Genomic DNA, 27764 nt, shown 5'->3' with positions numbered 1-27764 from the left:
AGCAGTGCTGGAAGATAGCTAATGCTCCATGAATATCTGCTGTTATTATTAGTAGTATTAGGATTTATAATGGTGCCATCAGTTATCATCCAACCTAGAAATGGAAGCAAGTAGAAGAAACCAGGAGAAGGAACAAAGAGAAGAGGGGTGGAAAAGGGCTTCTTGGCTGCCAGGGCCTTGCTTAGAAGTCCTCAGGGTTCCATAGGATAACATTTCATTCAGATTTTTTTTTTTTTTTTTTTTACCAGAATGAGAAATGCAGGTTCTGTGTCAGAAATCATTGCAAATTCCAAATTAGCGAGGTTTCATGGTCCGTGGAAAGGTGCTGGAGGGAAAATTGGTCGATGGGGTGTTTTTTAGCTGTCGGAGCAAGCTGGCTGATTGATTGAGTGTCTCTGTCAATAGACTCTGCAGACAGCAGCCAGGTGACTGGGTGCAGGCGAGCAAATAGGAAGAAGACAGAACACCAGTGAGGCGGAGGCAGAGACATGACTGCAGTGGAAAGAGACTTAGTTATACCAGAAACTGGGCTGTGTGGCCATCCTGTCTGGAGACCAGCTACAGTTTCTTGAGAATTCTGGGCTTCCTCATTCGCTTGCTGTGTGTCCTTAGGAAAGTTACTACACCTCTCTGAGTCTCTGTTTTTCTCATCTAAAAATAACCCTTACAATACCCACCTCAAGGGTTTATTATGAAACTTAAATGAAATAATGGGACTTAAATATCTGGTGAGGTGTTGTCTCGTGACAGGTGCTCAGTAAACATGTGGTACTTTTACTATAACACAGTGAGTGGAAGTTGGTCTACTTACGCTTCTGCCTAGGAACTCAGAAGCTGTGTTTAGAGGTGACAATGTCATCCTTAAATTGGGGATGCATGGGCCAAGTGGGTCCCTTCTGTGCCACCCCCAATGTGTTTAGAAAGAGACAAAGAGGTGGGGATGACTTAGATGCAGAGGAGAATCTGACTCACAAAAATCTTTGAATTGGACAGACTTTTCAGAGGTCACTGAGGCCAGTCCCCTGTTTCCAGGGTCAGGCAGGTTGGAAGCCATATACACCTCAAAGATGACTGTGAAAGAATAATCCACAAGTCTCCTCACCAGGCAGAAGGTCTTTCTCTGATGGGAGCTACCAAGTCTCTTTCAAGCTAATTGAAATGATAATATAATAGACATTGTGCTTAGCTTAATGACTATATATTTCCTACAGCTACCCCAATGCATAAGGCATTATCCCCTTTTTAAATAGTTATTTGCTTGGCTGTGCCAGGTCTTAGTTGTATGCAGCAGTCACCAGGGATCGAACCCAGGCCTCCAGCGTTGGGAACACAGAGTCTTAGCCACTGGACCACCAGGAAGTCCCGTTCCCATTTTTCAAATGAAAAAACTAAGTCTTAAATAGACGAGGGACCTTGGTCAAGGTTATGCTGCAACATCATGGAGCAAGGAGACTGCAGAATTTATTCCAATGAGGAACTGGGCAGTGGCGGGGAGTGGGGCGGTGGGGGTGGGGGAGGCATTGTTCAGGAACAGCTGAGCTGGGCCTTGACGGTTGAGTGAGGCTTTTCCTGGCAGAGAAGTGAAGAGAGGGCATTGCGGGCAGAGGGATCAGCTTAAGCAGACATCCAAGTTGAGAGACTCTGCCCCAAAGGCTATTTACAATGAATAATTACAATCACAATGACAGCTAACATTGATTAAGTGCTTACTCTGCACCAGGAATGGTGTTAAGCACTTACGTGCATCACCTCTATGAGCTGGACACTACCATTAACCCCGTTCTGCAGAAGAGAGATGAAGTGACTCGTCCAAGATCACAGCTTGAAAATAGCAAAACCAGCTTTCAAGCTGCAGTCTGCCTGATTCTAAGGCTCCTTGAGGTTCCTGGTTGTTTAGGCACTGTCTGTGCTCTACAGAGAAACCACAGAGCTGAAAAAGACTTCTGCCCACATGCTAGGGCTGTCCTGAGATCTCTAGTCTGTTCCTGCCCCAAGTGCTCTTAGGGCTTAGGGGAACCCATCAGGGTTGAAGGGAGATAATCTAGAAGCTGACTGCCTAATAAAGATAAAGTTTCCTAATAAACTCGCAATCCTGCAATAATGGGTTTGACTTTTAAAAGGCAGGTAAAAATCCCAGTGGAGAGACAGACCTTTCCCATCAACTCCTTAATCAGAATTACTGTGGAAGAGCCATCTCTTACAGGTAGTACAGCTGGATGCCTGGGCTGGCATTCAGAAATGGTCACTTCCAGGTAAAATCAGAAGGCTGGTCTCTCTAGAGATCCCTCTCTCCCACAGGAAATCCTGTCAGAAAAGAATGATTAATGGCAAAGGAGAGGCCTGTGGGACAAGCTTAGTTCAGTCGCTCAGTTGTGTCTGACTCTTTGTGACCCCATGGACTGCAGCACACCAGGCTTCCCTGTCCATCACAACTCCCAGAGCTTACTCAAACTCATGTCCATCGAGTCACTGATGCCATCCAGTCATCTCATCCTCTGTCATCCCCTTCTCCTTCTGCCCTCAATCTTCCCCATCATCAGGGTCTTTTCCAATGAGTCAGTTCTTCACATCAGGTGGCCAAAGTATTGGAGTTTCAGCTTCAGCATCAGTCCTTCCAATGAATATTCAGGACTGCTTTTCTTTGGGATGGACTGGTTTGATCTCCTTGCAAGAGACTCTCAAGAATCTTCTCAACACCACAGTTCAAAAGCATCAATTCTTCGACACTCAGCTTTCTTTATAGTCCAACTCTCACATCCCTACATGACTACTGGAATTAAAGGAGAATAAATGGGAAGGGTGTGACGTGAGAACTTGCTGATGATTGGTGCGGGAGCTTCAGAGGCAGAGTCTTCTAAGAACTTTCTGTTGATTGGTGGAGTTGCAATGGACCAACCTGTCCATTAATTCTGCCACCATCATCGTCTTCATCATCATCATCGCTATCATCACCAACATGTTCATCAAATAACATATGTTGAGCCTTTGTCATGTGTCCAGAAAACATGCTAAGTTTTACACGTGCTAAGTTTTACACGTGTGAAGTTTTTACAACAGTCTAAGGAGACAGGTAATATTAACATACCCATGAACACTTGCCATCCTCAGTTGGGAAAACTAAGGTTTGATAATACTAAGTCACGTCCTCTGGGTCAACACAGCCTAGGACCAGCAAAGCAGAGCTTCAAACCCATGTCCCTTTGACTCCAAACAATGCAGTACTTAACTATTGTTTTGTACTTAATTAGCAGTTTGTTAGAGGAATACATCGGAGAAGGCAATGGCACCCCACTCCAGTACTCTTGCCTGGAAAATCCCATGGGCAGAGGAGCCTGGTAGGCTGCAGTCCATAGGGTCGCTAAGAGTCAGGCACGACTGAGAGACTTCACTTTCACTTTTCACTTTCATGCATTGGAGAAGGAAATGGCAACCCACTCCAGTGTTCTTGCCTGGAGAATCCCAGGGACGAGGGAGCCTGGTGGGCTGCCGTCTATGCGGTTGCACAGAGTCGGACACGACTGAAGTGACTTAGCAGCGGCAGCAGAGGAATACATGGTCTGGGTCTGTCTTTGATGGAATTCACAGGATATTAAGCCTGAGACAGCAATTTGGATGCACAGACTTATTGACAGTATACTTTTAGAAGAAAGGGAGTGAGGAAGCGAGCTAGGGCAGCACAGAACACCAAGACAAGGTGTAGTTTCAGCTGGAATCTAGCCTTAGCCTGATCCCACAGGGAGCTCTGAATAGCATTGCCTTGCTGCAAGGGAGATGGTTGTTTGTACTCCTAAGCCAGTCGTTGGCTGTGGGATGCTCTGCCACCCCCCAAGGGTGGATATAACCTTCTTGGAAGGGGTGCTCATGAGATATTTGCAGCAAACCCACTCACCATCTAAGATCTGACCAAGAGCTCTCACTACAGCTACCAAAGGACTGATTGGTGGTCCCTGCTCAGCCCCTAACTCACCAAGTGTCCTTGAGTGTACTGCTGGCCCCCTTCTGGACCCCAGCTTCTCCTGGGTAAAGTTCCAAGAACTGGCTTAGCTCTGACAAGTTCTGGCTCTGCAGTCTAGCAACACAGTCACTGCCCCCAGTCTGCAATCTCTGTTTCTGTAACCTGGGAGGAGAGATGGGGCCCCTCGGGTAGTTTCAACAGTGTAAGGCGAGATGTCTGACAGCTTCCCCCACTGAAGCTCTTTATCTCACTTCTCTGCTGTGTTATTTTAAAACTAACATGCCCAGACCTCAGGAGCTCGCCGCCTGCAAGATTTGTGGCTTGTCTGCTCTGTCCTCTCTACAGATTTTAGCGGCAGCTTGCTCTCTGCTTGTTATGAATTTTCTACCAAACCTCAGCCCCAGGAAGTGGGGGATAGGTGTGTTGTGTGTGTCTGCAGGAACACAAAGCCCTGACTGCACCGCACTCTCAGATGCTGCCCCCATTACCACCTCCACCTCTGTGGTTCCAGCTAGTGTCCAGTTGGTTGTCCCAGGAGGACAGGGAGACACCAATTCACTCCTGGGCTTTTGACAGAGAAGAGCCAGGACACAGCAGGGAATGCCCCAGCACAAGGAGGATCTCCAGGGACACTCAGGGGCTCCCCTGACCTCCCTGCTCTTCCCTTTCCAAGAATCCCCTGTCTTGGGCTGTTTGGGAAAAGAGGATGAGAATCAGCAGTAAGGCTGGAGAACAGTGTGATCACTCCCTGGTAAAAGTGCTGCCCCGTGCCAGAAACTAAGTGCTGAGCATGCACTATGCCATTTCATCCTCACAATCATCCCATGAGGTGCCGACAAGTTGTGATTTCACCAGAGAGGGGAAGAGACTTGCCCAGGGTGAGTGCCTAGGCAGAGTCAGTGTGAGAATCCTGGCACCGTGCTCTGGCAGTCCTCCCCAAACAAGCAGCTCGCCCCGCTCTGTGCCATCTTGTTTCCTGCAGGCACAGGTGCCACCTCTCTCTACTTAAGACTTCTCTCTTGGGTCACTTTCATCCCACACAAGAGTTTCTTATGTACCTGCCCCATGACTTCCTCTGAAACTGTGAGCTCCCTGAGGGAAAGACTCGTGTCTGGATCATCTTGAAATGACCCTCCACCAGAAGTAAAGTGATGCTTAGCAGATGAGTGAATGAATGACTAATAAATGAGTGAATAAATGAATAGCTAATGAAGAAATAGACGAATGAATGCATAAACAATAAATGAATCAGTGCACCTAAAGGAATATATTGGAGGAATCAGACGTTTTATGAATATATTTTAAGAGTCAGCCTGCCAGGCTGGGTCACTTCTTATTATTCTGAAACCCCGCCAGTATAACGCTCTCAGAGCTCACCTATGTCCTCAGTTTCCCACCTCACTCTAGCCAGCTGCTCCCAGAAGTTCCAGTCTGCTGGCTTTCAATACCATCTACATGCTGACATCACTCAAGGGCATTTACCCAGCACTAATGTCTTCTCTGGACTCCAGTCTCATGTACCCAACTGCCCACCTGCCGTTGCCACATGGGATGTCTAATCAGCATCTGAAAGTTAACGTGTCCAGAACTGAGCTCTGGGGGCCCTTACACGACACCCCCTTGCCTACAGCTGTCCCTACCCAGTTGTCTGCAGCTTCATCCTCCTCGTTGCTCAGACCGAAACCCTTGGAGTCACCCGTAAGCAGACTTGGTTGTGTGCATGTGTGCTCAGCTGCTCAGTCGTGTCCTACTCGATTTCAACTTCAGTGTGTGTCCAGAATCCAACAGCCTCTCACCATTACCTCATTGATAACACTGATCCTGGCTCTCATCTTCTCTCATGTGGGTTGTTGCAATAATCTCCCCACAGGTCTTCCTGCATTTATCCCAGCTCCCTGGTCATCCTTGCTTAGCAAGCTGCTAGAGAGATCCTTTAAAACCTAAGTCAGATTACATCGCTTTTCTGCTTAGAACCCTCCAATGGCAAGTCACCTCAGAGAAAAAGCCAAGTCCTAGCAATAGCCCAGCAGACCATGATCTGAGACCTCCTCACCCCTTCCCTTGTTCCCTTTGCTCACTCACTTCCAGCCTCAGTGCAGGTAGTGTATTGCAGAATCAGGGTCTTGGCAATGACTGTGCCCTCTGCCTATTTTGCTCTTTTCCAGGCTCACTCCCTCATCATCTTCAAGTCCTGCTCAAATGTCCCCTTCTCCATGAAACTTTCTCTGTTTTAAAACCACAGCCCTCTCCTGGCAGTAGCATTTCTGGTTTCCCTAATTCTGCTCCATTTTTTTTTTCTTTTTTTATAGCTCTCATTGTCTTCAAATACTCTCTAAATTTACCGCTTTTTTCTGCTTATTTTCTGCTCTCTTCCTCCCTCTGCCCATGCCAGGAGAATGCAAGTTCTACCAGGCAGAGATTTTTTTCTGTCTTATTCTCTGTGTGTGTTTCCAGTGCCTAGAACATGCCTTATACATAGTAGGTGTTCAGTAAATATTTGTTGAATCAGTGGCTGGATGAAGAAAAAGGAAACAGTCCCAGACAGCACCTCCAGGACTTTTTTTCTCTCAGCTGTTGAACAAAGGCTCCTCCTGCTCCAGGCTGAAGGTTTCCTATTAGGGTGAGGACTTCTGCCCTCTTCTCAGCAGATCTTGCTTGCTTGGTGCTTTCTCTAGCAGTAGTCATAATGATGCCCTAAAGGGACTCACCTAGCACAATCACTCCCAGGGCAAGAATCTCTAATCAGCAATTCACCCTCCCTGGAGCAATGCAAACCCTGTCTGCAGTTTCAGCTGATGAAAAGGTCTTGAAGGTGCTCTGGGCCAGAGCAAGAGGTGTTTGCCTCGTCCATGGTGACACAGCTTGGTAGAACCAAGGTTTGAACCCAGGTCAGTAGAACTGCAGGATCTCTGCACTTGCCCAGCATCACCAAGTAACCCTTTACAATGTGTTCAATGAGAAACAACATTTTGGAATTCAGCCAGTTCCGAAGTTTGGGGCGCCTGCATTTCAGACAGCCCCAAGAAACCAGTCCAATCCCCTTCTCAGCGCTTCGAACCCTCACTAGGCAAGTAGGCAACTGACAGGCCAGCCTGTGAAAGGAGAAGCGATCGGGTGGACTAGGGCTGGGCTGGGGGGCAGCAGGGGGCTGTGCTCTGTGATGAGAGTTCAAAACCCAGACAGGCTGGGGGCCTGACCTGCTCAGCTGAGCTGGGTAAGAAGTGCTGAGCTGATTGTTCTCCATATGGTTCTTTCATCTTTTGACCTGAACTTTGGAACTGGACAATTTTAGATGTACAGCAGGGCTTACCATGCACACATACACACGTTCACACACTCTCAGCCCTGAGAACTGAACTAAACCATCCTCATCAATTACCTGAGGACAGAGAGTGCTAGAGGGCTGGACTCAGGATCAAGTCCAAAACCTTTGTAAAGTCTACAACCTGGCTACTCAAAGTGTGGTCCGTGGAGCAATAGCATCACCTGGAGATCTTGATAGAGTGCAGATGCTGAATCAGTGGGTCTGGGTTAGGGCCTGAGCTTCGACATTTCTAGCAAATTCACATGCACAGGAAGGCATGAGAAGCAGCTGTCCACATGGCCCGGAAGACTCTAGCCCTGTCTGCCTCCTTAGTCCCAGATCCTGTAATTTTTCTGCTCTCCCACATTCACTGCAGCATTATTTACAGTAGCCAAGACATTGAAACAACCTAAGTTTCCATCACCAGATGAATGGATAAAGACAATGTTACATATATCATATCTATTAATATATCTAATAGATAAAATGGAATTCATTCATAAAAAGGAAGGGAGCCCTGCCATTTGCAACAACATGGATATACCTTGAGGGCATTATGCTAAGTGAAAAAAGTCAGCCTCAACTCTTCCATCCTCCACCCCAACTATCTCTTCCAACTTACTGCTTCCCTGCAGTTCTGTGACGTCCATTGCTGTGGCTCGGTACTTGGTCTTTGCACCTGACCGATTCCTATACATCTTTTGGGAAACTTTCCACAGCCATCTCCCCAGGCTGGATTAGGTGCTTCTCTGTGGTCCTCTGAGCTTCTCTCCATTGGAGAACTTACCACATTGTAATCCCCAACTGAGGAATCAATGTTCCTCTTCCAGGTTGGAAACTCCTTGAGGACACAAATAAGTCTTAGTTACTTTGGAGTCCTTAAACTCTAATACCAAGTAGGTGTTCAGTAAACAGCTGCTGAATAAGTGAATGAAATGATGAGGGAAATGCCGGCCTCATAAAACTTCTTTCTTTCTCATTCGGTTCCTGAAGCTGAGCATCGTGGCCCGTGCATCCAGCGATGTCTCCCACGGTGGTGCTCTGGAATCCCTGTCTTCCCCTAAGCTCCTGTGCTTTTTTTCCCAACTGTGAGATCAAAACTCACAAGAGTCACAGCTCCTGCAGATTATCCCCAACGAGGCTTAATTAACCTTGAAAGGGACTTGGTACCAAGACCTCAGGCCAGAATAGTAACAGGATCCAGACCAAAGTTCCAGGAGCCAAGGCACAAATTAGCCAAATCCATCTTGCCCAGGAGCTAGCGTAGTCCCATGATAAGCCTCAGGCTCTCTGGTGGACTCATGAGCTGAGGGTCTTGCACCGTCATTCTCTACTGAAACAAGGAGGCGGTAGCTTTCTGGCTCAGTGCAGAGACAAGGGCAGGTCATTCACAACTCTGGTGGCAAATATAGAACAAGAACCTGGGCATGAACCTTGGATGGGAAGCAACTGCCTTTGCCTCCCCAGGTCTCAATGTCTTCATCTGAGTAATGGGGATAAGTTCATCAAATTGAGCACCTTACCAAGAGCCTTATCAGCATACATTGAGACACTGGATTTGCAAGTGTTCTACACCCTGGGAGAAGCTATTGGTGGGCTGGGGAAAATAAGTGTCAGGGATGTCCTGAATCTAATGGCCAAGTGCCATTTCTATTTGTATATGTACCTTAAGATACATCTACTTCTCCAAACCCATGAAGCAAATCCCTGTCTTACAGGAAAATTACTAAGATTCACTTTGTGCCCCCACTTATTATCTCCTTATGTTTTCAGAGTGTTTTCCAGATTGCTCTCCTTTTTATCTCAGCTGATTCTCATAAACAAGTAGGGCAGCTGGTGCTCTCACCATTTACTGTCCCTGGGTCTCAGTTTCTCTGTCTGTATAGTGGGCATTCAGAAAACTAAGATCATGGCATCCAGTCCCATTACTTCATGGCAAACAGATGGGGAAACAATGGAAACAGTGACAGATTTTATTTTCTTGGGCTCCAAAATCACTGCATATGGTGACTGTGGCCATGAAATTAAAAGACACCTGCTCCTGAGAAGAAAAGCTGTGACCAACCTAGACAGCATATTAAAAGCAGAGACAGTACTTTGCCAACAAAGGTCCGTCTAGTCAAAGCTGTGGTTTTTCCAGTAGTCATGTATGGATGTGAGAGTTGGACTGTGAAGAAAGCTGAGCGCCAAAGAATCAATGCTTTTGAACTGTGGTGTTGGAGAAGACTCTTGAGAGTCCCTTGGACTGCAAGGAGATCCAACCAGTCCATCCTAAAGGAAATCAGTCCTGACTATTCATTGGAAGGACTGATGCTGAAGCTGAACTCCAATATTTTGGCCACCTGATGCAAAGAACTGACTCACTAGGAAAGACCCTGATGCTGGGAAAGATTGAAGGCAGGAGGAAAAGGGGACAACAGAGGATGAGATGGTTGGATGGCATCACTGACTCGATGAACATGAGTTTGAGCAAGCTCCAGGATCTGGTGATAGACAGGGAAGCCTGGTGTGTTGCAGTCCATGGGGTCACAAAGAGTCAAACACAACTGAGCAGCTGAACTAAACTGAGAGTGGGCATGGCCATGCCTGCTCCTGGGTTTCTTTGGAAACTTAAATGAGACAATGCATGAGAAAAGCTTAGCTTGGCATCTGGCACAGAGTAGGTGCTTCATAAATGCCTGCTGTAATTATGATCAAAGGATGTAGAAAAGGGACTTCCTGGTGGTCCAGTGGTTGAAAGTCTATCTTACAATGCAGGGTGTGTGAGCCAGGGGAACTAAGATCCCACGTACCAAGTGGCAACTAAGTGTGTGTGCCACAATTATAGAAGCCTGTGTGCCACACAAAGAGCCCACATGCCACAACTAAGACCCGATACAGCCAAATAAATAAAGGACATGAAAAGAGCGCTGGACTAGGACTCAAAAGGCCACAGAGTTCTAACATCTGTCTCCATGTGCTCCTTGTTTCTTGGGACCTCAGTTTCCTCATTCTGCACAGAGATAAGTGGAGGCCGGATTCTCACTTCCCTCCAACATTGTTTGTGTCTGATTCCCCAAATAGTGTATAACTCAAACTAGCACTCGAGGCTCCTAACCAGGCTGAGTGAGCACTTTGGTGGAGTCACGAGCTTTGATGGGGGAGGCAGCTCAGGAGACTTTTGCAGAAAGTTCAGCCCTCTTATCGGAGGCTGAGAATCTGCTGGTTGCCATGACTACGGATAGCCTCATCTAAGCTCTAGGTCGCTGATTAGCAGGAACCGAGCAGGGAGGCCTTGAGGAATTCAGCACTCAGGGCTCCCTCCCTCCTTCTGTGAAGCGGAGTGCGCCAGCCCTTGACTTCACTGTTTTAGCTGTCCCCTGAAGATCTCACCTTCTTTTAAGTATTTTTTTTAATGCAACATCAAAGGGCAATGTAGTAAAAACAAGGCAGCTGCCGGTACTCCTCAGCAACGATGGAACACAGGATTTTTCTTAAAGCCCTACAAGGATGTAAAGCTGGAAGCAAGGAAGGAAGATGGGTGGGGCCAAGGGGGTGGGCGTGCCAAGGCTGAAGTCTGAGTCCTCTGAAGTGCTTTGTGGCCTCAGACAGGTCCTTCTCCCTGGACCTCTGCTTATTTATATGTAAGGAGAAGTTGCATCTGATCTATGGTTCTCACATGAGATCGGACATCAGAATTTATTTGTAAATTCCTTCCTTCCTTCATTCAACAAACGTTTCTTGAGCAGGAAGGCACGATATGCCATGCACTAGATCCTTAGGGACCCAGTGGTGAGAAAAGAGACTAGTTGCCACTCTCAGGAAGCTCACATTCTAGTCCAGAAGACAGTTAGCACGTAAACATGGGAAATGGTCATTTCAGGTATTCATAGTAATGAGTACTCTGGAGGAGGGAAGGTACAACAAGACTGTGATGGAGGCAGGTGACAAGAAGAGCATGATTGCTTAAAGAAGTCAGGGAGGGCTTCCCTGAGGAGGTGACATTTGAGTGAAAGGAAGGAGCTGGAAGAACAGCATACCAGGTGGAGGAAACAGAAAGAGCAAAGGCCTTGATTAAGGGACCTGTTCCATATGAAGAGTAGCAAGAAGGCCATGTGGCTGGAGCAGAGTAAGGGAAAGGTAGAGGGGTAGAAAATGGGCTGTAGAGTAGGAGAGAGACCAAATCAATCAGAGCTTTTTAATCCCAATTATCACTTTGGATTTACTGACCGAGTAGAAGGCAGAATTGCCTGGGGTGTTTCTTTAAGATACAGGTTCCCACATTTCATCCTTGGACAGTCTGATTTATTATGGCTATGGTGGGACCTAGGAATCTGTATTTTCAACCTTGGGGGCCTCTGAAACTGTGCCAAGTTTAGCAAAGCCTGGTCTACATGCTCCCTGAGTCTCTTTCAGTTTAAAAAAAGCTAAGAGGCAAAGTGTTAGAACACACTGAAAAAAATCTTTAATTTTATATGAGGAAGGAATCCTTTCTTCTTTCCCTCACCACTCCCTGTCAACCTGATAGAATTAATTCTATTCTTTGTTTTGTAATCCCATGTGAAGTACCATGGAATGGAATGGGAGACCAATGCTATTGGGGGAAAAAAAAAATGCTACCACATCAAGGAGTGTCAAGTTATAAACTGTAGCAACTCCATTATACCTCTACTCATCAAACCATTGTCAGGGATTCCCCATCCCTAATTCTGAACAAAGCTGCTGGCAGCGAGGGATGAGGCATTGTCCCTGCCCTTAGCCTTGTCCCCCAGTGCCTGGCAATAGCATCCACCAGCTTTGCCCACACTGGAGATAACCCCTGCCTCTGTTAGCACAAGTCACTGATACCTTCCACCCGATGCCAGCACTAGTTGTCATTCACTGCCAAACTCATCACATCAACCCTCAGTTTCTGCCTAGGACAAGGTTGCCTCAGGCACATATTTGTGTCTTGGTTTCCTGTAACGCTCCAGAAATGCTCCCCAAATTCCATTCTTGTATGTATGTCCAACTCAAGACTCTTGAGCAATACACATCCATTGATAAGCACACTGATCATTTTTCTAAGGGAAATATGAGGAATAGTAGAAGACATTGATTGAGCCATCTGAGTAGACAGAGATATTGGCTGGGTTATTTCCACCAACTGTTACCATGAAGGGATTAGCTCAAGGCATCTCAAAAAGCTCTTTATAATTTCTTGAAACAGATGAATGTTCTCTTTAGTCAATGCCTTTGCCCTTTCATTTATTCCTTGAACAAATGTTGCTGATTGTTTATCCCACATTTAACCAGCAGCCAAGGATGCTAGTTCTGCTTTCAAAATATAGCAGAATCTAATCACATCTCATCACTGCCATTGCTGTCACCGTGCTCTGGGCCTGGTCTATTGCAATGGTCTCCCTGTCTCTGTCCTTTCCTCCCTTCCTTTGAGTGTCCTGAGCTCAGGGAGTGAACCTTCTGAACATCACCCATCTCGGCCACAGGGGACCCAAAGTTTTTCCCATGACCTATAAAGACCTCATCTCTGATCTCTCCTCTTATCATTCTTACCCCTGCTTGCTGTTTCTTGAGTATGCCGACTGTCTTTGAACTTGATATTCCTTCTGCCTGGAACATACTGCTTACAGGTATGTGTGTAGAAGTTACATATTGCTGAGCAACAAAATACCCCAAATATTTGTGACTTAGAACAACAATTAACAGTTAAGTTTTGCAGTTTCCTTGAATTAGAAGTTTGGCTGGGTGACTGGGTCACTACCTCTCAAACATTAGCCATGTCTGCTGTCTCATCTGATAGCTTGCCGGGGCTGGAGGACTCACTTCCGAGGTGGTTCACTCACATGGCTGGTTGTGCTGGCTGTTGGCAGGAAGTCTCGGTTCTTTGTCATATGGATGTCTCCAAAGGGCTGCTTGAGTGTCCTCACTACATGGCAGCCAACTTCCCTCAAAGTGATCAATCCAAGAGGAAGAGGCAGAAGTTACCTTCATGACTTAGTCTTGAAAGTCACACATCATCACTTTTACTTCATTCTGTTCATTCAACTTGAGTCACTAGCCCATCCAGTATCCTAGGGGAGGGAAATTAGGCTCCCTAATTGATGGTATGAATGTCAAAAATTTGTGAACACATTTTAAAGCCAACACAAACTACAAGGTTAGTCCTGGTCCTTCAAGTCTCCACCCTGTTACTTCCTAAGAAAGGCTCTCCATGATTATTTTGCTATTCTTATTGTTTAGTTGTTAAGTCATGTCCAAATCTTCTGTGACCCGTTGGACTGTAGCCTGCCAGGTTCCTCTGTCCATGGGATTTCCCAGGCAAGAACACTGGAGCAGGCTGCCATTTCCTATGCCAGGGGATCTTCCCAAACCAGGGATTAAACCCACATCTCCTGCTTTGGCAAGCAGACTCTTTACCAATGAGCCACCAGGGAAGCTCCCTCCATGATTACCCGATATTAAATAACACTCACCCTTCTCACTTTTCTAGGCCCTTTACACTGATTCATTCTCTCCATAATTTATTACTGATGAATAAGCCATATTATTACTTGCTTGTGCATTTATTATCTGCTTTTCCATGTATAATCCAAACTCTGTGATCTCTGGAAACACCTGTGTCTTGTTCACTACATCTCCACACTTAAAACTGGCCCGGAGACACTGCAGGCACCCAGGGAATCAGAGCTGATGAATTTTAGGTTAGCCTCAGCTAGGACAAGAATGGCAAGAGGCAAACCTTGCTGGAGGCTGGGCAGGAATTGCAAGCTTTGAGTTTGAAAAGAGCCAGGACAGCATTCCACACAGATAGACCAGAGGGAACAAAGACATAGAAATGGAACCCTCATCATGGGGGAAAAGTGGAGTTCTGGAAGCATGGAATTGACGGTGAGAAGGGCTGGGTAGACCCCACTAGAATCCCCATCTTTCCAGGGCTTGAAGCATCTCCTAGCTCCGCTTCTAAAGATGCACTGAGAAGCGGCTGACAGAGATGGATGTGTTTTGCTGCCCTCCCTTCAATACTGCCAGGCTTGGCCTGCGCTCCTGGCAGCCCCAAGGAGCAGGGGGGCTTATCAGATGCATTTATCCTGAGTCATAAAACCAATCGATGCAATGGCTGCAGAAGCTCAATGCAGGAGAGATGCTAATACCTTTGATCAATGCTTGACCTGGGATCTGCAGGCAGGGCGGGCAGGCAGGGAGGGCAGCAAGCATGCTTGCTGGATGTTGCTAGATCCACCTGTGGCTCTCAGACTGCTGACTCTTCCTGGTTAGGAGCCAGGAGATTTGAGTGACAGCCCCTTCAGAGACTGAGTAGGCAATTTCTTTTCCTTCTCTGGGACTCAGAGAAGGAGGTGGGACACAGGTCATCTTCCTATGCAGTTTGGACCTCATCTCAGAGGCAGAGGGGAGAGCTTCAAGCCTTCATTGGAACTGCTATCCCAAATGGGTGAGCTCCCACCTGCTAAGGACACCAGATAGGAGGCTTGGTTCACAGAGAAGTAAAGGAAAATGGAAATGACACATTTTAAGCCTTTCCTGTTTGTTTATATTATCTTATTTTATCTTCACAACAACTCAGTGATATATGAACTGATATTATCCTCTATTTTATAGCTGAGATATAAACTCAGCTATATACTGAGATATATAATTCAGAGAGGTTGAGCAACTAATCCAAGATTCTATAGTTACTAAATGGTGAAGATAGTGTTTGAATTAAGGTATCTCTGTGCCACACACAGATAAGATAGAAAAATGGGATAGAAATGGCAAAAGAGAGTTTAAACTAATCCTGTCTTGCTTTTGGCCTCAGAGTAAGTCTTGAGGAAGGAAGTAAAATGCTGATTCCCAGCCCTTCCCTGTGATTAAGTCAGGATAGCCTGCTGCTGCTGCTAAGTCGCTTCAGTCGTGTCCGACTCTGTGCGACCCCATAGACGGCAGCCCACCAGGCTCCCCTGTCCCTGGGATTCTCCAGGCAAGAACACTGGAGTGGGTTGCCAAGCCTAAGCAGTAACAAATAAGCCCCTAAACCTCAGTGGCTTAATCTAACTAAGGCTTATTTCTGTCATGCAAAGTCTAATGTGATCCAGGCATCTCTCTTCCCATCCAGTAGCTTCACTGTTTGAAAGGTGTGGCCTCGAAAGTCACTGTGACAGAGGGAAAGAGAGAGCTGGAGATGGCACACAGATCTGACTGCCTCAAACTAGAAACAATATATATCACCCCCTCCTCGGAGACCATTGACCCCTGATGATATTTATGACCCCAACTTAACTCCAAGGGAAGTCAGACATCTGTGCATGCTTGATGAACATTAAGAATCTCTGTCATATCCTAATGCGTTTGCCTCCTTCTTTCTTCCTCTATAGGACAGAACCCCAGAGCAGCCCCATGGTCCCAGCTCAGGATGGACCCTCGGAAAAGCTGAGCCAGCATTTGGCCTCCAAGGTCTTGGGCACCAACAGCTGGGACAGAGGCAAAGCCTGCAGGGAGCCCAGTCCCACCAGAGCACGCAGGTGAGACTCTGCCCCATCCCCCTCTCTGATCTAATGTGGAAGTTCAAGTTGAGGCTGAAAAAACGAAGTTTATTTCTCTGACCACTCTTCCCCTCTGTCTCTTGCAAGTTCCTCTTTGAGATCCTTAAATCAAATCAAAACCCATTTGAGAATTAATTGAAAGCTATGAGTACTAAGAACACCCTCCTAATTCTGTGTACCATTTCAGAGGATTCGTAGACTCCCGAGGCTAGTGAACAGGTGTCTAAGTAGTTAAATATTTACCCCCTATGATTTTTATTTTTAACCTGCTAAGAGTGAGTCTCTTGAAGATATAGCTGTATAATTTTTGTTGACTGGCAATGCAGAGACGTTAACATGTATTCTAATTACTTATATCATTTTTTTTTCTACTAACTGTAAATACCAGATTCTTAGAATGGAATTAATTATGGCAGCATTTTTTGATGTTTTATAAAGAGTTAAGTAACTTCCAAAAGATCAGCCACACAAACAAGTTTGAGAAAGCAGCTGGTTTTGTGGGAAAGCTCTCAGGACAGTAATCACACAGGCCTCGATTCATATCCCCCTCAGACACTTCCTAACTGTGCAGCCCTGAGCAAGGCAGTTCAGCTTTCTGAGCCTGATTTTATTTGCCTGTAGAATGAGACAGTAAAAACCATAACACCTTCAAAGTGCTTTTGTTAGTATCAAAGTATATAAAACATTTGGTGCATAGTAAGTGAATATACAGTAGCTGTGTTATTACTAATAATGACAATAATATTCTTATTAATATTCTCTTTTCCCAGTGAGGTTCAGCGGGGTTGGCCTGTTTCAATTCCCAAGCAGTTTTTCATCCAGAACCATATCTTTTTGCCGTGGGATGGATACTGCTTTAAAAAAAAAATCCCTGGAGCCTGCCCCAATTATAAAAGGAGATAACTTGACTTCATTTAACTGCAGCCTGAGCATTTGAATTTAATTGAACAGGAAATAATTATTCCTGAGGAGTGGAGGTTTTTGAGGTTCTGTGAAGCGATATGAGATATGTATCTCGTTACATTAGACCTTGGCAAATATACTTTTAATAATCAGCTGCTACTTAACCTACCTTTTGCCTCACATTTAATTTCCAGCAGGAACTACAGACACGATGTACTGGGGAGGGAGGATGCTGAACTGCCGATTAATTATTTAAAAACTGATTTATTTACCACGGTGAGCCATTTGCAAATTCAATAATAAATCTATTAAGGAGCAGTTAACCTCTATAGCTCTGTTTTAAATAATCAATTGGTGTTTGGGTAACGTAGAGCATCTGTCTCATTAGGTCAGCATTGGCTCCTTATTTGAGGCATTTAACCTGAAGTGCAACCAAATCAGCCATGAGGTGGTGATTAGGTATTCACTGTGGGTCCTTCACCCTCCCAGGAACTGGATCATCTCTCAGCTACAACAGCACCAGTTGGCGGCTTGGGGAACCCTGGGTCCTCTAACGCCTTGTTCTATGTTCTCCTCAGTGCCTCCCACAGCAAAGACTTGACGCCACTACCTTCCTCCAGGGGGAAGAAAAAAAAGAAGAAAGCTACGCGGAAGAAGAGAAGGAGGTGAGGGCTGCAAGGGGCCACGAAACCCTGAAGATGGAGGAAGGGACAAAAGGGTTCTTGAGTTAGGCAGTGACTCCTCTGGGATTCAGATCCCCTCTTTGCCTCTTAACTTGCTGTGTGACCTTGGGCAAGTCACTTCACCTCTCTGAGCCTGTTTCCATTTCTATAAAATGGTAGAAATACCTACTTCTTGGGGTTTTGTGAGTATTAGACAAGAAAGTTGACGTGGAAGCAGCTGTCACAGCGTCTGGCACATAGTAAATGATAGTTAACATGAAGCATGACCGTGACCATTAGTATTTACTTCTTTATGTATTTTTGGAGAACTCACTTCATGTAAGTGCCATGCCAGGCACTTTGATCTCACATAGTTCTAGTTGTTTTTCTTGTGATGAGAAATCTTAAGATCTAATCTTTTAGCAACTTTCAAATGCACAGTATTGACTCTAGTCATCATGACTTCTTTCTTTCATAGTTATTATCCCCATTTTAGAATGAGAAAATAAAGGCTCAGAGAGGAGGTGACAGAACCTACAGACACTTGATTCTAGGCTCCTCAATTGCTTCTGCCACTACGAAAATGCCAAGGATAATTGACTTTATATTGTTTTCCAGCTATTGACTCTTTTGTACCATACGAATTTTTTTCTATACACAATACTTTTACTTTTTTTGCATTTAAAATTGTTTTCAGGCTTTCTTCTAGGCCGTAAATCCCTACAATAAAAGCAGGTTCAGTGTTCCAGACCCCAAGGGGTGGTCAGAGAGTTGTTTCTTATATGTCCTCAGTTCAGTTGCTCAGTTGTGTCTGACTCTTTGCAACCCTATGGACTGCAGCACGCCAGGCTTCCCTGTCCATCATCAACTCCCGGAGCTTGCTCAAACTCACGTCCATCGAGTCGTTGATGCCATCCAACCATCTCATCCTCTGTCATCCCCTTCTCCTCCTGCCTTCAATCTTTCCCAGCATCAGGGTCTTTTCCAATGAGTCAGTTCTTCACATCAGGTGGCCAAAGTATTGGAGTTTCAGCTTGAGCATTAGTCCTTCCAGTGAATATTCAGGACTGATTTCCTTTAGGATTGACTGGTTTGATCTCCTTGCAGTCCATGGGACTCTCAAGAGTCTTCTCCAACACCACAGTTCAAAAGCATCGATTCTTCAGCACTCAGCTTTCTTTATGGTCCAACTCTCACATCCATACATGACTATTGCAAAAATGACAGTTTTGACTAGATGGACCTTTGTCGGCTAAGTAATGTCTCTGCTTTTTAATATGTTGGTCACAGCTTTTCTTCCAAGGAGCAAGCGTCTTTTAATTTCATGGCTGCAGTCACCATCTGCAGTGATTTTGGAGCCCAAGAAGACAAAGTCTGTCACTGTTTCCATTGTTTCCCCATCTATTTGCCATGAAGTGATGGGATCAGATGCCGTGATCTTAGTCTTTTGAATGTTTAGTTTTAAGCCAGTTTTTCCACTCTCCTCTTTCACTTTCATCAAGACGCTCTTTGGTTCTTGTTCCTTAGAGAGGCAAGTTAAAAAACCTCGGAGGCAGTATTTGAAGAAGCCTCCAGGGGGCAGCAGAGAGCAGAATCTGGATGCCTTGGGCCCCAACTCCATGTTTTCAGGGGCTCTGTGTCCTTCACCCTTCTTTAGCCTAGTTCTAAGTGGTGAGGCCCAAAGAGGACCCAGAGGGTAATGTGAATGAAGACCTGAGTTCCAGCCATTCTATGGTGGGGTAGAATTGGGGTAAGTGGCCTGAGCTTCCTGATTTTAGGAATGGGCAGGAGAACATGTCAAAGAAGGAAGCCAAAAAAAGAAGGGAGCCACAGGGATTAGGCTTCAGTCGCTCATCCCTTCATTCATTCAGTGTGTTGGGGGCAGGTGCTCTGATTCCCTAAGTCAGATTGTTGTTCAACCCTACATCTCCACCTGCAGACATGTTTTATTTGACCTGCAAATTGTTTTTTGTCTTTTAAATTAATGGCCATTGTTTTAAAACCAGGAGATTTCATACGAAAATATGTTCTCTGACAGCTACTATTGAAAAGGCAAGTGCTTTAGAAGCCCAGGCCTGCATTCCTACCTGAGACCTTCAGCTAATCTGAAAAGAAGCCATCCCCCTAGGTCAGGCGCTCCCTGGCTTACCGCAGGCCCCACCACTCCCTACCATCTACCCCCTAACCCGCTGCATCCATTTAAGCTGTCCGAGAGGTCTCTGTTGGCATTGAGTTTACAACTCCAGATACGTTTCAACCTTGGTATTTCATCAGTGGGAGAATAGGAAATTTAGAGCGAGCAGTGACATGCCTGAGGTGACTTGTGAATTAATGGGGGAGTCAAGTCACCTGAACCTCAGCCTGGAATCATAGTCATGATTCTAGGGCATCTCTGTTTCCTGGGTAACCCCTTTTGGCAAGGACCCATGCTGAGAACATCCTGGCAAGATGTCCTGCAGAAGTTTGGTCTGACCAGGGAGACAACAGGGTGGGGCAGAGGAGAGGCCTTTAAAGCATACACAGCTTGGGGAAGGGCAGCAGACAAAAATAAATATTGTGGTCCCACCAGGAGGGCAGCTATGGGGTGATGTAGTGATTAAGAACAAAGCCCCTGGGATCAGAGAGGCTTCAATTTGAATCTCAGCTCACTCACTTCTTCGCTGTATTTAGGCAACTGTCTTTAGGCAAGTCACTTCACCTCTCTGAATCTCACTTGCTTTGTCTGAAAAAGGAAGGTAGCAATTATACCTACCTAAGAAGTATGTAGAAGGATTAAATGGAATAATACATATAATACATATAAAACATGCAATAACATTTAAGACAAAGTATCATCCTTGATATGTGTTCCCGGAAGAGCTGAGGCTGTGTCTGGGAACTGGAGAAAGGACCGATCCTGGCCCTCAAAGCCTCCGTCTCAAGCATGTCTTCTCTCCACGGCAGGTCCCCATCTTATAGCCCATCACCTGTCAAGAAGAAGAAGAAGAAAAGTTCCAAGAAACATAAGCGACACAGGTACTGTCCTTCCTCTTCTGCACGCAGGGATGCCTCGGGTGGGGTTGGGGTGGGAGCGACAGTGGACGGCACTGAAAGGTCACTTGGAGGCTTATCATTTCATTAATGAAAAATACTCATCTGTGTATGGTCTTGTGTTTGTAAGTTGTATAACTTGAGACTCCTGTTGCAAAGACCAGAGACCTACTAACACCAACTCGGGCCTGTGGGGGATTTTTTCTAAGGAGACCAGCCAGGTCTCAGTGAAGCGCTGGAACCAAAGCTGACGCAACCCAAGCCCAATTCCAGGGTGCACACGGGGGCGCACAGACCCTGTACCCTGTTCCCGTCTCTTCCTGTCGTAGGCCCGATCACAAGAAGATACTGAATCTCTCTTGTTATTCTAAATTCCCATGGAGAGGCCTTTCTGATAGATCCAGCTGTGTCCTAGAGAATGGGATCATGTGAAACATCGCTTCAGGATTGTCCATGTTTTGGACATACCTGTAGACAACTACTTGTGGATTATACTTAAGAGGCATTAGTAACTGAACGCACATTCCCAAGGGCTTCCCAGGGGGCTCAGTGGTAAAGAATCCACCTGCCAATGCAGGAGCCACAGAAGACTCAGGTTTGATTCCTGGGTTGGAAAGATTCCCTGGAGAAGAGATTGGCAACCCACTCCAGTATTCTTGCCTGGAAAATCCTATGAACAGAGGAGTGTGGTGAGCTACAGCCCATGGGATCTCAAAAGAGTTGGATACGACTGAGTGACTGAGCATGCACACACACATTCCCAAAGGTGCTCACTATACACACGTTCATGTACACACACACACACACACACGTTTGTGGGGAAAAATAAAAGACAGGAACACTGTACATGAGAGGTCTCAAATCTGTGGTTCATGGGCCAAGCCAATGTTTTGCAATACAAAAAGTTTTCCAACACTTCTGTAAAATCAGAAGTTCTCCTCATTGGACCGATCTTTCCACAGGCAGCCATCCGCTGGAATTGAGGACTTGCTGTGCATTTAGACAAGCCAGGGTGCTGCACTGTCCCCACCTAACCTGCCTCCCCCATCTACACACATTTACAAAGCTCGTTTGACCCCTGGAGGGCAGAGGGTTTATCTTCATAAGCTATTTGCTGTGGTTGGCTGTGGATGACAGGGAAAGAGTGGTTTATATTTTATTTTTGCTTATCTGTATCTTCCAATTTTTCTACACTGTGGTGGATTACTTGTGCAATTAAACAATCACCACAGAACAAAAGGTAAGAGGTCATTTGGGTTCCCCGCCCTGCCACATCTCACCCCCAAGTGGCTTTTCCCAACCCAGGGTGTGGTCAGCTTTCAGCCCTTGTTGCCAGAATGGTCTCTACTCAGTTTGGTCTCACAGATTATGTCCACCACCTGTCCAAGCATGCCCACTGATGCTGTCTGAGTTTGTGCTCAGTACAGGTGTGAAAGTGAAAGTCGCTCAGTGGTATCTGACTCTTTGCAACCCCATGGACTATACAATCCATGGAATTCTCCAGGCCAGAGTACTGGAGTGGGTAGCTAGCTGTTCCCTCCTCCAGGGGATCTTCCCAACCCAGGGATCAAACCCAGGTCTACTGCATTGCAGGCGGATTCTTTACCAACTGAGCCAAAGGGAAGCCCTTGTTAACCTGGTGTTTGAAATTCCCAGTGTGGAGTCCTTTGTTGAGGTGAGAGCCTGCCCGTGACCACAGACTGCCAGCTTGTCACCTTCCTGTGCTGAGCGATTTGTCGCAGTTTAGGGGTGGGATAGGAAGAGGGAGCATTTTTCTATATGGATCTTGGGAACCAAGTGGCGTCTCACTCAAGGGCTTCTCATAGGAAAGAGACTTGGCCAGAGGATTAGAAACAGACTTTCTTTTGGGGGCTACAGTTGGCCCAGGGGTTGTCAGAAGTTTAGAGGGAAGGAAGACCGTAAAATGGGAAATTAGGAGTGGGAAATATGATCTGATTCTTCTGAAACCCTCGTCTACTGAGCATCACTCTAATCTTAGTCCATTTTCTCCAAGTTCTTGAAATGTTTGGTTAATGATGGTTAACTTTTTGGAATTGGAAGCTAGAAGTAGAGGATGTATTTAACTTTTTCTTCTCCCTCAATTAACTAAGGTTTCAGGGTTTAAAAAAATCCCTTTTTCACACCTCTTTATTGAATACCTGTTATGTATCATGATTGAGGAGATTCTGGCCCCAGGAACAAAACAGTGACCGGAACCCAGTCCCTGCCCTCAAGTTGCTCACATTTTAGTGGGCACAGTGGTAGTCATATTATGAAGAAGTCTGTACATAGTGAGGCTCAGCTCGGCAGCTCACTCCAGGCTTGTGGGAACAGAAAGGGGACCAAACCAACCTGAGGGGACTGGAAAATGCTACAGGAGATGACATCTGAGAATGAGTTGGTATTACACAAGTGAAGATGTGTGGTCCTGGGCAACTTAATTCCTCTGTCTTTGTCAAATGGCTATCAGCAGTACTTTACAGGTTTGGGGGGAAGACTGAATGAGATTGTGTGTGAGCAATGCTTAGTACAGAGCCGGGACCCCAGTAGGAGTTCCACGTGTGGAAACTGGTTGTCCCTTGAAGGTGTTGATGATGGTGAATCCACAACTAGGGAGAGAAAGAACCAAAGTGAGGCTTGGGGGAAGGGAAGAGGCAGAGGGACTCTTTGTCCTGGCCTCCTCATGCAGCCTTTTCCAGAACAGGCTTACTGACAAATTTGGGTGAGGATTGAAACACGGATAATTCAAAATGCAAGCCAAGGTTTCTCACATGATCTTCAAATCTAAAAGAGGAGGAGAATTCACCAGATGTCCTGGTCCCCTTGTAGCCTGACCACAAGTGCACTGATAGGGAATCCCCCAGGAGTCCAGTGGTTATGACGGTGCTTTCACTGCAGGGGGCATGGGTTTGATCCCTGGTGAGGGAACAGCCCAGAAAAAAAAAAAAAAAAAAGTTATAAATGTGCTGATACAACCATCCCAGGAAAAGAAACCCAGACTCACATTTATTTTCTTCCCCTACACCCTCTGTTCCTTTCTTCTCTCCTCTTCTTCATCTTCCCTCCCTCCCTGTCTCTCTCCCTTCCTTCCTCTCCCTCTCTCTTCCCTTTTTTTCCCCCTCAATCAGGTCATTCTCCAAGAAGAGAAGGCACAGGTAAGCATCTTGTTGCCTCTGGTTGCTTGCTCAGCTTTCTGCTTTCCTAACCACGTTCAGGTAGCATCTAGGGTCCAGCTCTCAGCCTCCACCTCTGTGTTCACTCCCCCTTCATCTTCCTGGGCCTCAGTTTCCTCCAAAATGAAGGCCATGATCTAGTTTCCCTGAAAGTTCCAAGCCAACTTTTAATTTCCACTAGGCCACATGGTTGCTGTTAGGCCAGTTCCTATGGATCCTTCTCCCTGGCAAGTCTTACCACCCTTCCCAGGGCCTGTTTGACCACTGGTTGAAATCTGGGTTGGGAACTCCCCTTGGTGGTCTGGCAGTTAAGACTCCACATTCTAATTCAAGAGTGTGTGCGTGTGTGCTCAGTTGTGTCTGACTCTTTTGTGACCCCATGGACTGTAGCCCACCAGGCTCCTCTGTCCATGGGATTTCCCAGGCGGGAATACTGGAGTGAGTTGCCATTTTCTCCTCCAGTGGATCTTCCTGACCCAGGGATCGAACCTGCATCTCTTACATTGGAAAGTGGATTCTTCACCACTGCACCATCTGGGAAGCCCCCGCAATGCAGGCAGTGTGAGTTCAATACCTGAGTTCAACATGAGCTCATTGAGAGTCAGGGAACTAAGATGTGCAGCATGGCCAAAAGGAAAAAGGAAATCTTGGGTTGGGAATGTAGAGAAGCATCACCCCACCAAAGCCTTCCCAGATCCTAGCTAAGGGATAGAGGCCTAGTATTGGAAACACAGGGTGAGCACAAATAAAGCTATAGCATGTGGGGTGCTCACTATAAATTAGATCCTATGCTAAGCCTTGTCCACATGCATGGGTCTTTAATCTCTATACAGCCCCATCACAACCCTGTGCAGAGGATATCTTTATTATTTCCATTTTACAGATAGAGAAACTAAGACTCAGGAGATGTGGCCGACATGTCCACAGACACACAGTCAGAGGAGGCACAGTCAAAACTACAACCCAAGTCTGTCTGACAGAGGATCAGGACAGCCTGCAGTGGCTTCCTAAATAACAGCAGCACAAGTGCAGCCGCTGACAGAGTGCAAAACCCTTTCATTCATTCAGTTAACAAGTAGACACTGATTACCAAGGTAGTCTATTCACTTAGCCCAACAGCTTAAGCAATGACCCCATTTCAAGGGCAAGGAGACTGGGTCTTTGAGAGGACAGGTAACCTGCCCGATGTCACACAGCAACTCAGCAGCAGAGCCAGGAGGTTAACTTGGTCTTTCAGTGAGGACCTGGGATGTCCACTGCCCAGGCTGAGTCCCAGACACAGAGATATATCCCACATCTCATGTCAAGATGCAATTTCAGTTGGATGAAATCAAATTTCCCCTTCCCAGGACTTAGGCCAATGATGGGTTCCTGGTGACCCCCTGAAGCCAGTCTGGCTTGAATTATCAAATAGCATTTGCCTTTGGGGCCTCTATTTGATGATGCGGAGACCCTGAGTCATCATTGTCCATTCTGCCCACAACCCGGTACTCTGAATTTAAAAAAAAAAAAAAAAACTTGAATATTCATGAGCAGAACATTTCAGAATCTGCCAAACTTTAGGAGGCTTTAGAATATCTCCCTGGATTTTCCAGTCTTTTCTTTTAGAAAATACTAAAACAGTAGTCAAGAGGGTAGACGCTAGGGACCATTGATCTGGTGCCACATTCCAGCTCACCTGTATGATCCTGGTCAAGTGTCTCAGCCAATCTGAGGTTCAGTTTCCACTTTCTGTAAAATGAATACTTATTAGGTACATGCCATAGGTTGTCTATACATGTTATTTGCTTAGTCATGTCCAACTCTTGCGACCCCATGGACTGTAACCCACCAGACTCCTCTGTCCATGGAATTCTCCAGACCAGAGTACTGGAGTGGGTTACCATTCCCTTCTCCAGGGAATATTCCCTACTCAGGGCTCAAACCCGGGTCTCTTGCATTTCAGGCAGATTCTTTACCATCTGAGCCACCAGGGAAGTCATAGGTTGTAAGGAGAATGAAATGAGATTGTTGACAAAAGTATTAGTGAGTGCTTCCCCATAATAAAGCCTCAAAACATGGCAAATATGATTACCTTTACTACTGCTGTTACCATTAAGCTACCAAAACTGATCTCAGCATCCTTTATTCCCTGTCCTCAGTCTTTATGTGTGGGCTGGTTGTTCTGGTTTTAGAAACGATCCATGTCCATTCCCAAACTGCCTGGATCTAGTGACCAGCATGTGTTAAGCATTTTAACTACTTTATTTTTATCATTCGCTGGAATTTTGCATCTTTCAATTGATTGGCCATTTCTCATTCAGCTCCTCCAGCCCAAAAAGCAAAAGAAAGGAAGAGAAGAGGCACAAAAAACAGTATGTACATTCCACCTGCAATGTACTGTCAATTTGGGGAGGTGGGGGACTGAGCTCTGAACGGCCAGAGGGTTAGAATTGCCAAAGGAAAAAGGAATGGGAGAGGGGGCTGGTGGGTGAGAAGGGAAAGGAAGGGGAAGACCAAATAACAGAACTGTGTGTAGACCTGCAGCTGTGGGTTTGGCGTGCATGGGTGTGTAAGGTGGTGTTTGTTATGTGTGTGTGCATGTGTGTCTCTGTGTGCATGAAAGTGAATGCTGTACATGTCTGTGCCCATTGTGTGTGAATTCTGTGTGCCTGTATGTGCATTGTGTAACATTTGTACGTGGTACATATATGCATAGTGTGCACTTTGTAAATATCTGTATATTTTTCTATTGTGCAAACATTTGTGTGCAATGTGGGTGCCTAGTGTGTATGTGTGTGTGATATATGACTGTGTTCACAAGAACGCATCACGTGTGCCCTTGCTTATGTGGGCATGAACTTAAACTGTGCATATCGGTGCTCTGTTTGTTACAGTGTGTTAGTTCCATGCCCTTGGTGTGTGCACTGCTTACTTATCTGTGTGCATTACTCCTAGGGAGGGTGTGTGTGTGGGCACATGTGTGCACATACATGTGAGTTCCAGCCGTGGTCCCTGGGTTTAGAGCATGCAGATACTGGGGGAGCGCCTACCTCCAGCCTCGGTCCCCAGCTGGTCCTCGGTTTATAGCCAGTAGTAGAAATTCAAATCAGCCAGCACTGCCTGTAGAGTTCAGTTCCCAGTCAAATTAAAAGTAAATTTGGTTACAACCCACCTACTTTATACCCTTGCAAATGTTAGTGCGTGTGTTTTCCAATCAACTAATATTTTATCTCCCACCAAGAAGCTTCTAAAGTGAGGAATCAAAGGCAATGGGATGAAAGTCAGTGAGCTGCAGGGGAGGGAAAAAAGGAAGCAGGCACAGAGGGAGGCGCTCAGCTTTGCTGGCCAACCAAATGCCTCTTCATCCAAGGTCAGTGCGAAAGAGGGCATTTCAGGCACCATCACGAGGGTCTGGGGAATGCTCCACAAGGAAGCAGCAGAGCTGTAAGTTAACTCAGGGAAGAACTTCCTGATCATTAAGCTTGTTCAAGTCAAGTCAAGAGGCAGTCACTGGTCATCTGTGTCGAGCATATGTTCGTCCTAAGCATAGACAGAGCACCTGTTCTCAGAGACATGAGCATCACTTGTCTGAAGGGCTGCAGTCTAGACAGTCACTAAGCAGGGCCTGGGCCCAGACCCCAGGAGTTCTGGGACAGTCATCAAAAAAAGAAAAAATCACCGAAGTATGGACTGCCTGCATGAGGGCAGCAAAGTGGCTACCTTGCCCAGCACCAAGTCTCAGAAATCACAAGCAGGACATAAGAGAAGGTTCTGAAAGCCAGAAAAACAAGAGTCAGGAGAGAGAGAAGCAAGAAACATGAGGCACCCCTGAGATAAAGGTGGTTGTTCTTGCCAAAACCCATGGTTAGTTAAGGCTGCGTTTAAACAGGGAACCCCTGGAGTAACTTACGTCTGTTTGTTCAGCGTCCTTTAGAGAGGCCCTAACAGGTGGCAGGCCCTGTGTGGGACCCAAGGACAGAGATTAGGCAGACATTCCTCCCAGTCTCGAGAGCTTACAGCGCAGCAGGACACGGGAGACATGGGACAGGTCTTGGCACCACAGTGGCAGACAAAATCTCAGGGCATGGTGGGACCCCAGGTGCAGGAAAGAGAGTGTGGTGGTAAGAGGAGGTTTCCTGTGAGAAGGATGGAGGTAACCATTCTAGGCTGCAGTCAGGCAAGTGGTTTAAATCTCTGACCTCAGCTTCTGCATCTATAAAATGGGAATAATAAGAG

General features: G+C 46.2%; 1 protein-coding gene across 1 annotated transcript in view; it reads left to right on the top strand.

Annotated features, from left to right (window-relative positions):
* Positions 1 to 27764, top strand: part of SRRM4 (serine/arginine repetitive matrix 4) — a 172697-nt gene that overhangs the window by 111893 nt on the left and 33040 nt on the right. The window contains exons 2-6 of the mRNA XM_061384850.1: positions 15611 to 15757; positions 17260 to 17346; positions 20287 to 20358; positions 23502 to 23528; positions 25850 to 25900. Of these exons, the coding sequence (XP_061240834.1) occupies positions 15611 to 15757; positions 17260 to 17346; positions 20287 to 20358; positions 23502 to 23528; positions 25850 to 25900 (384 nt within the window). The remainder of the gene's footprint in view (positions 1 to 15610; positions 15758 to 17259; positions 17347 to 20286; positions 20359 to 23501; positions 23529 to 25849; positions 25901 to 27764) is intronic.

This window comes from Bos javanicus, chromosome 17 (assembly GCF_032452875.1).
Source record: "Bos javanicus breed banteng chromosome 17, ARS-OSU_banteng_1.0, whole genome shotgun sequence".
In the NCBI taxonomy this organism is placed as follows: domain Eukaryota; kingdom Metazoa; phylum Chordata; class Mammalia; order Artiodactyla; family Bovidae; genus Bos; species Bos javanicus.
This window is presented reverse-complemented; position numbering and strand designations above follow the sequence as displayed.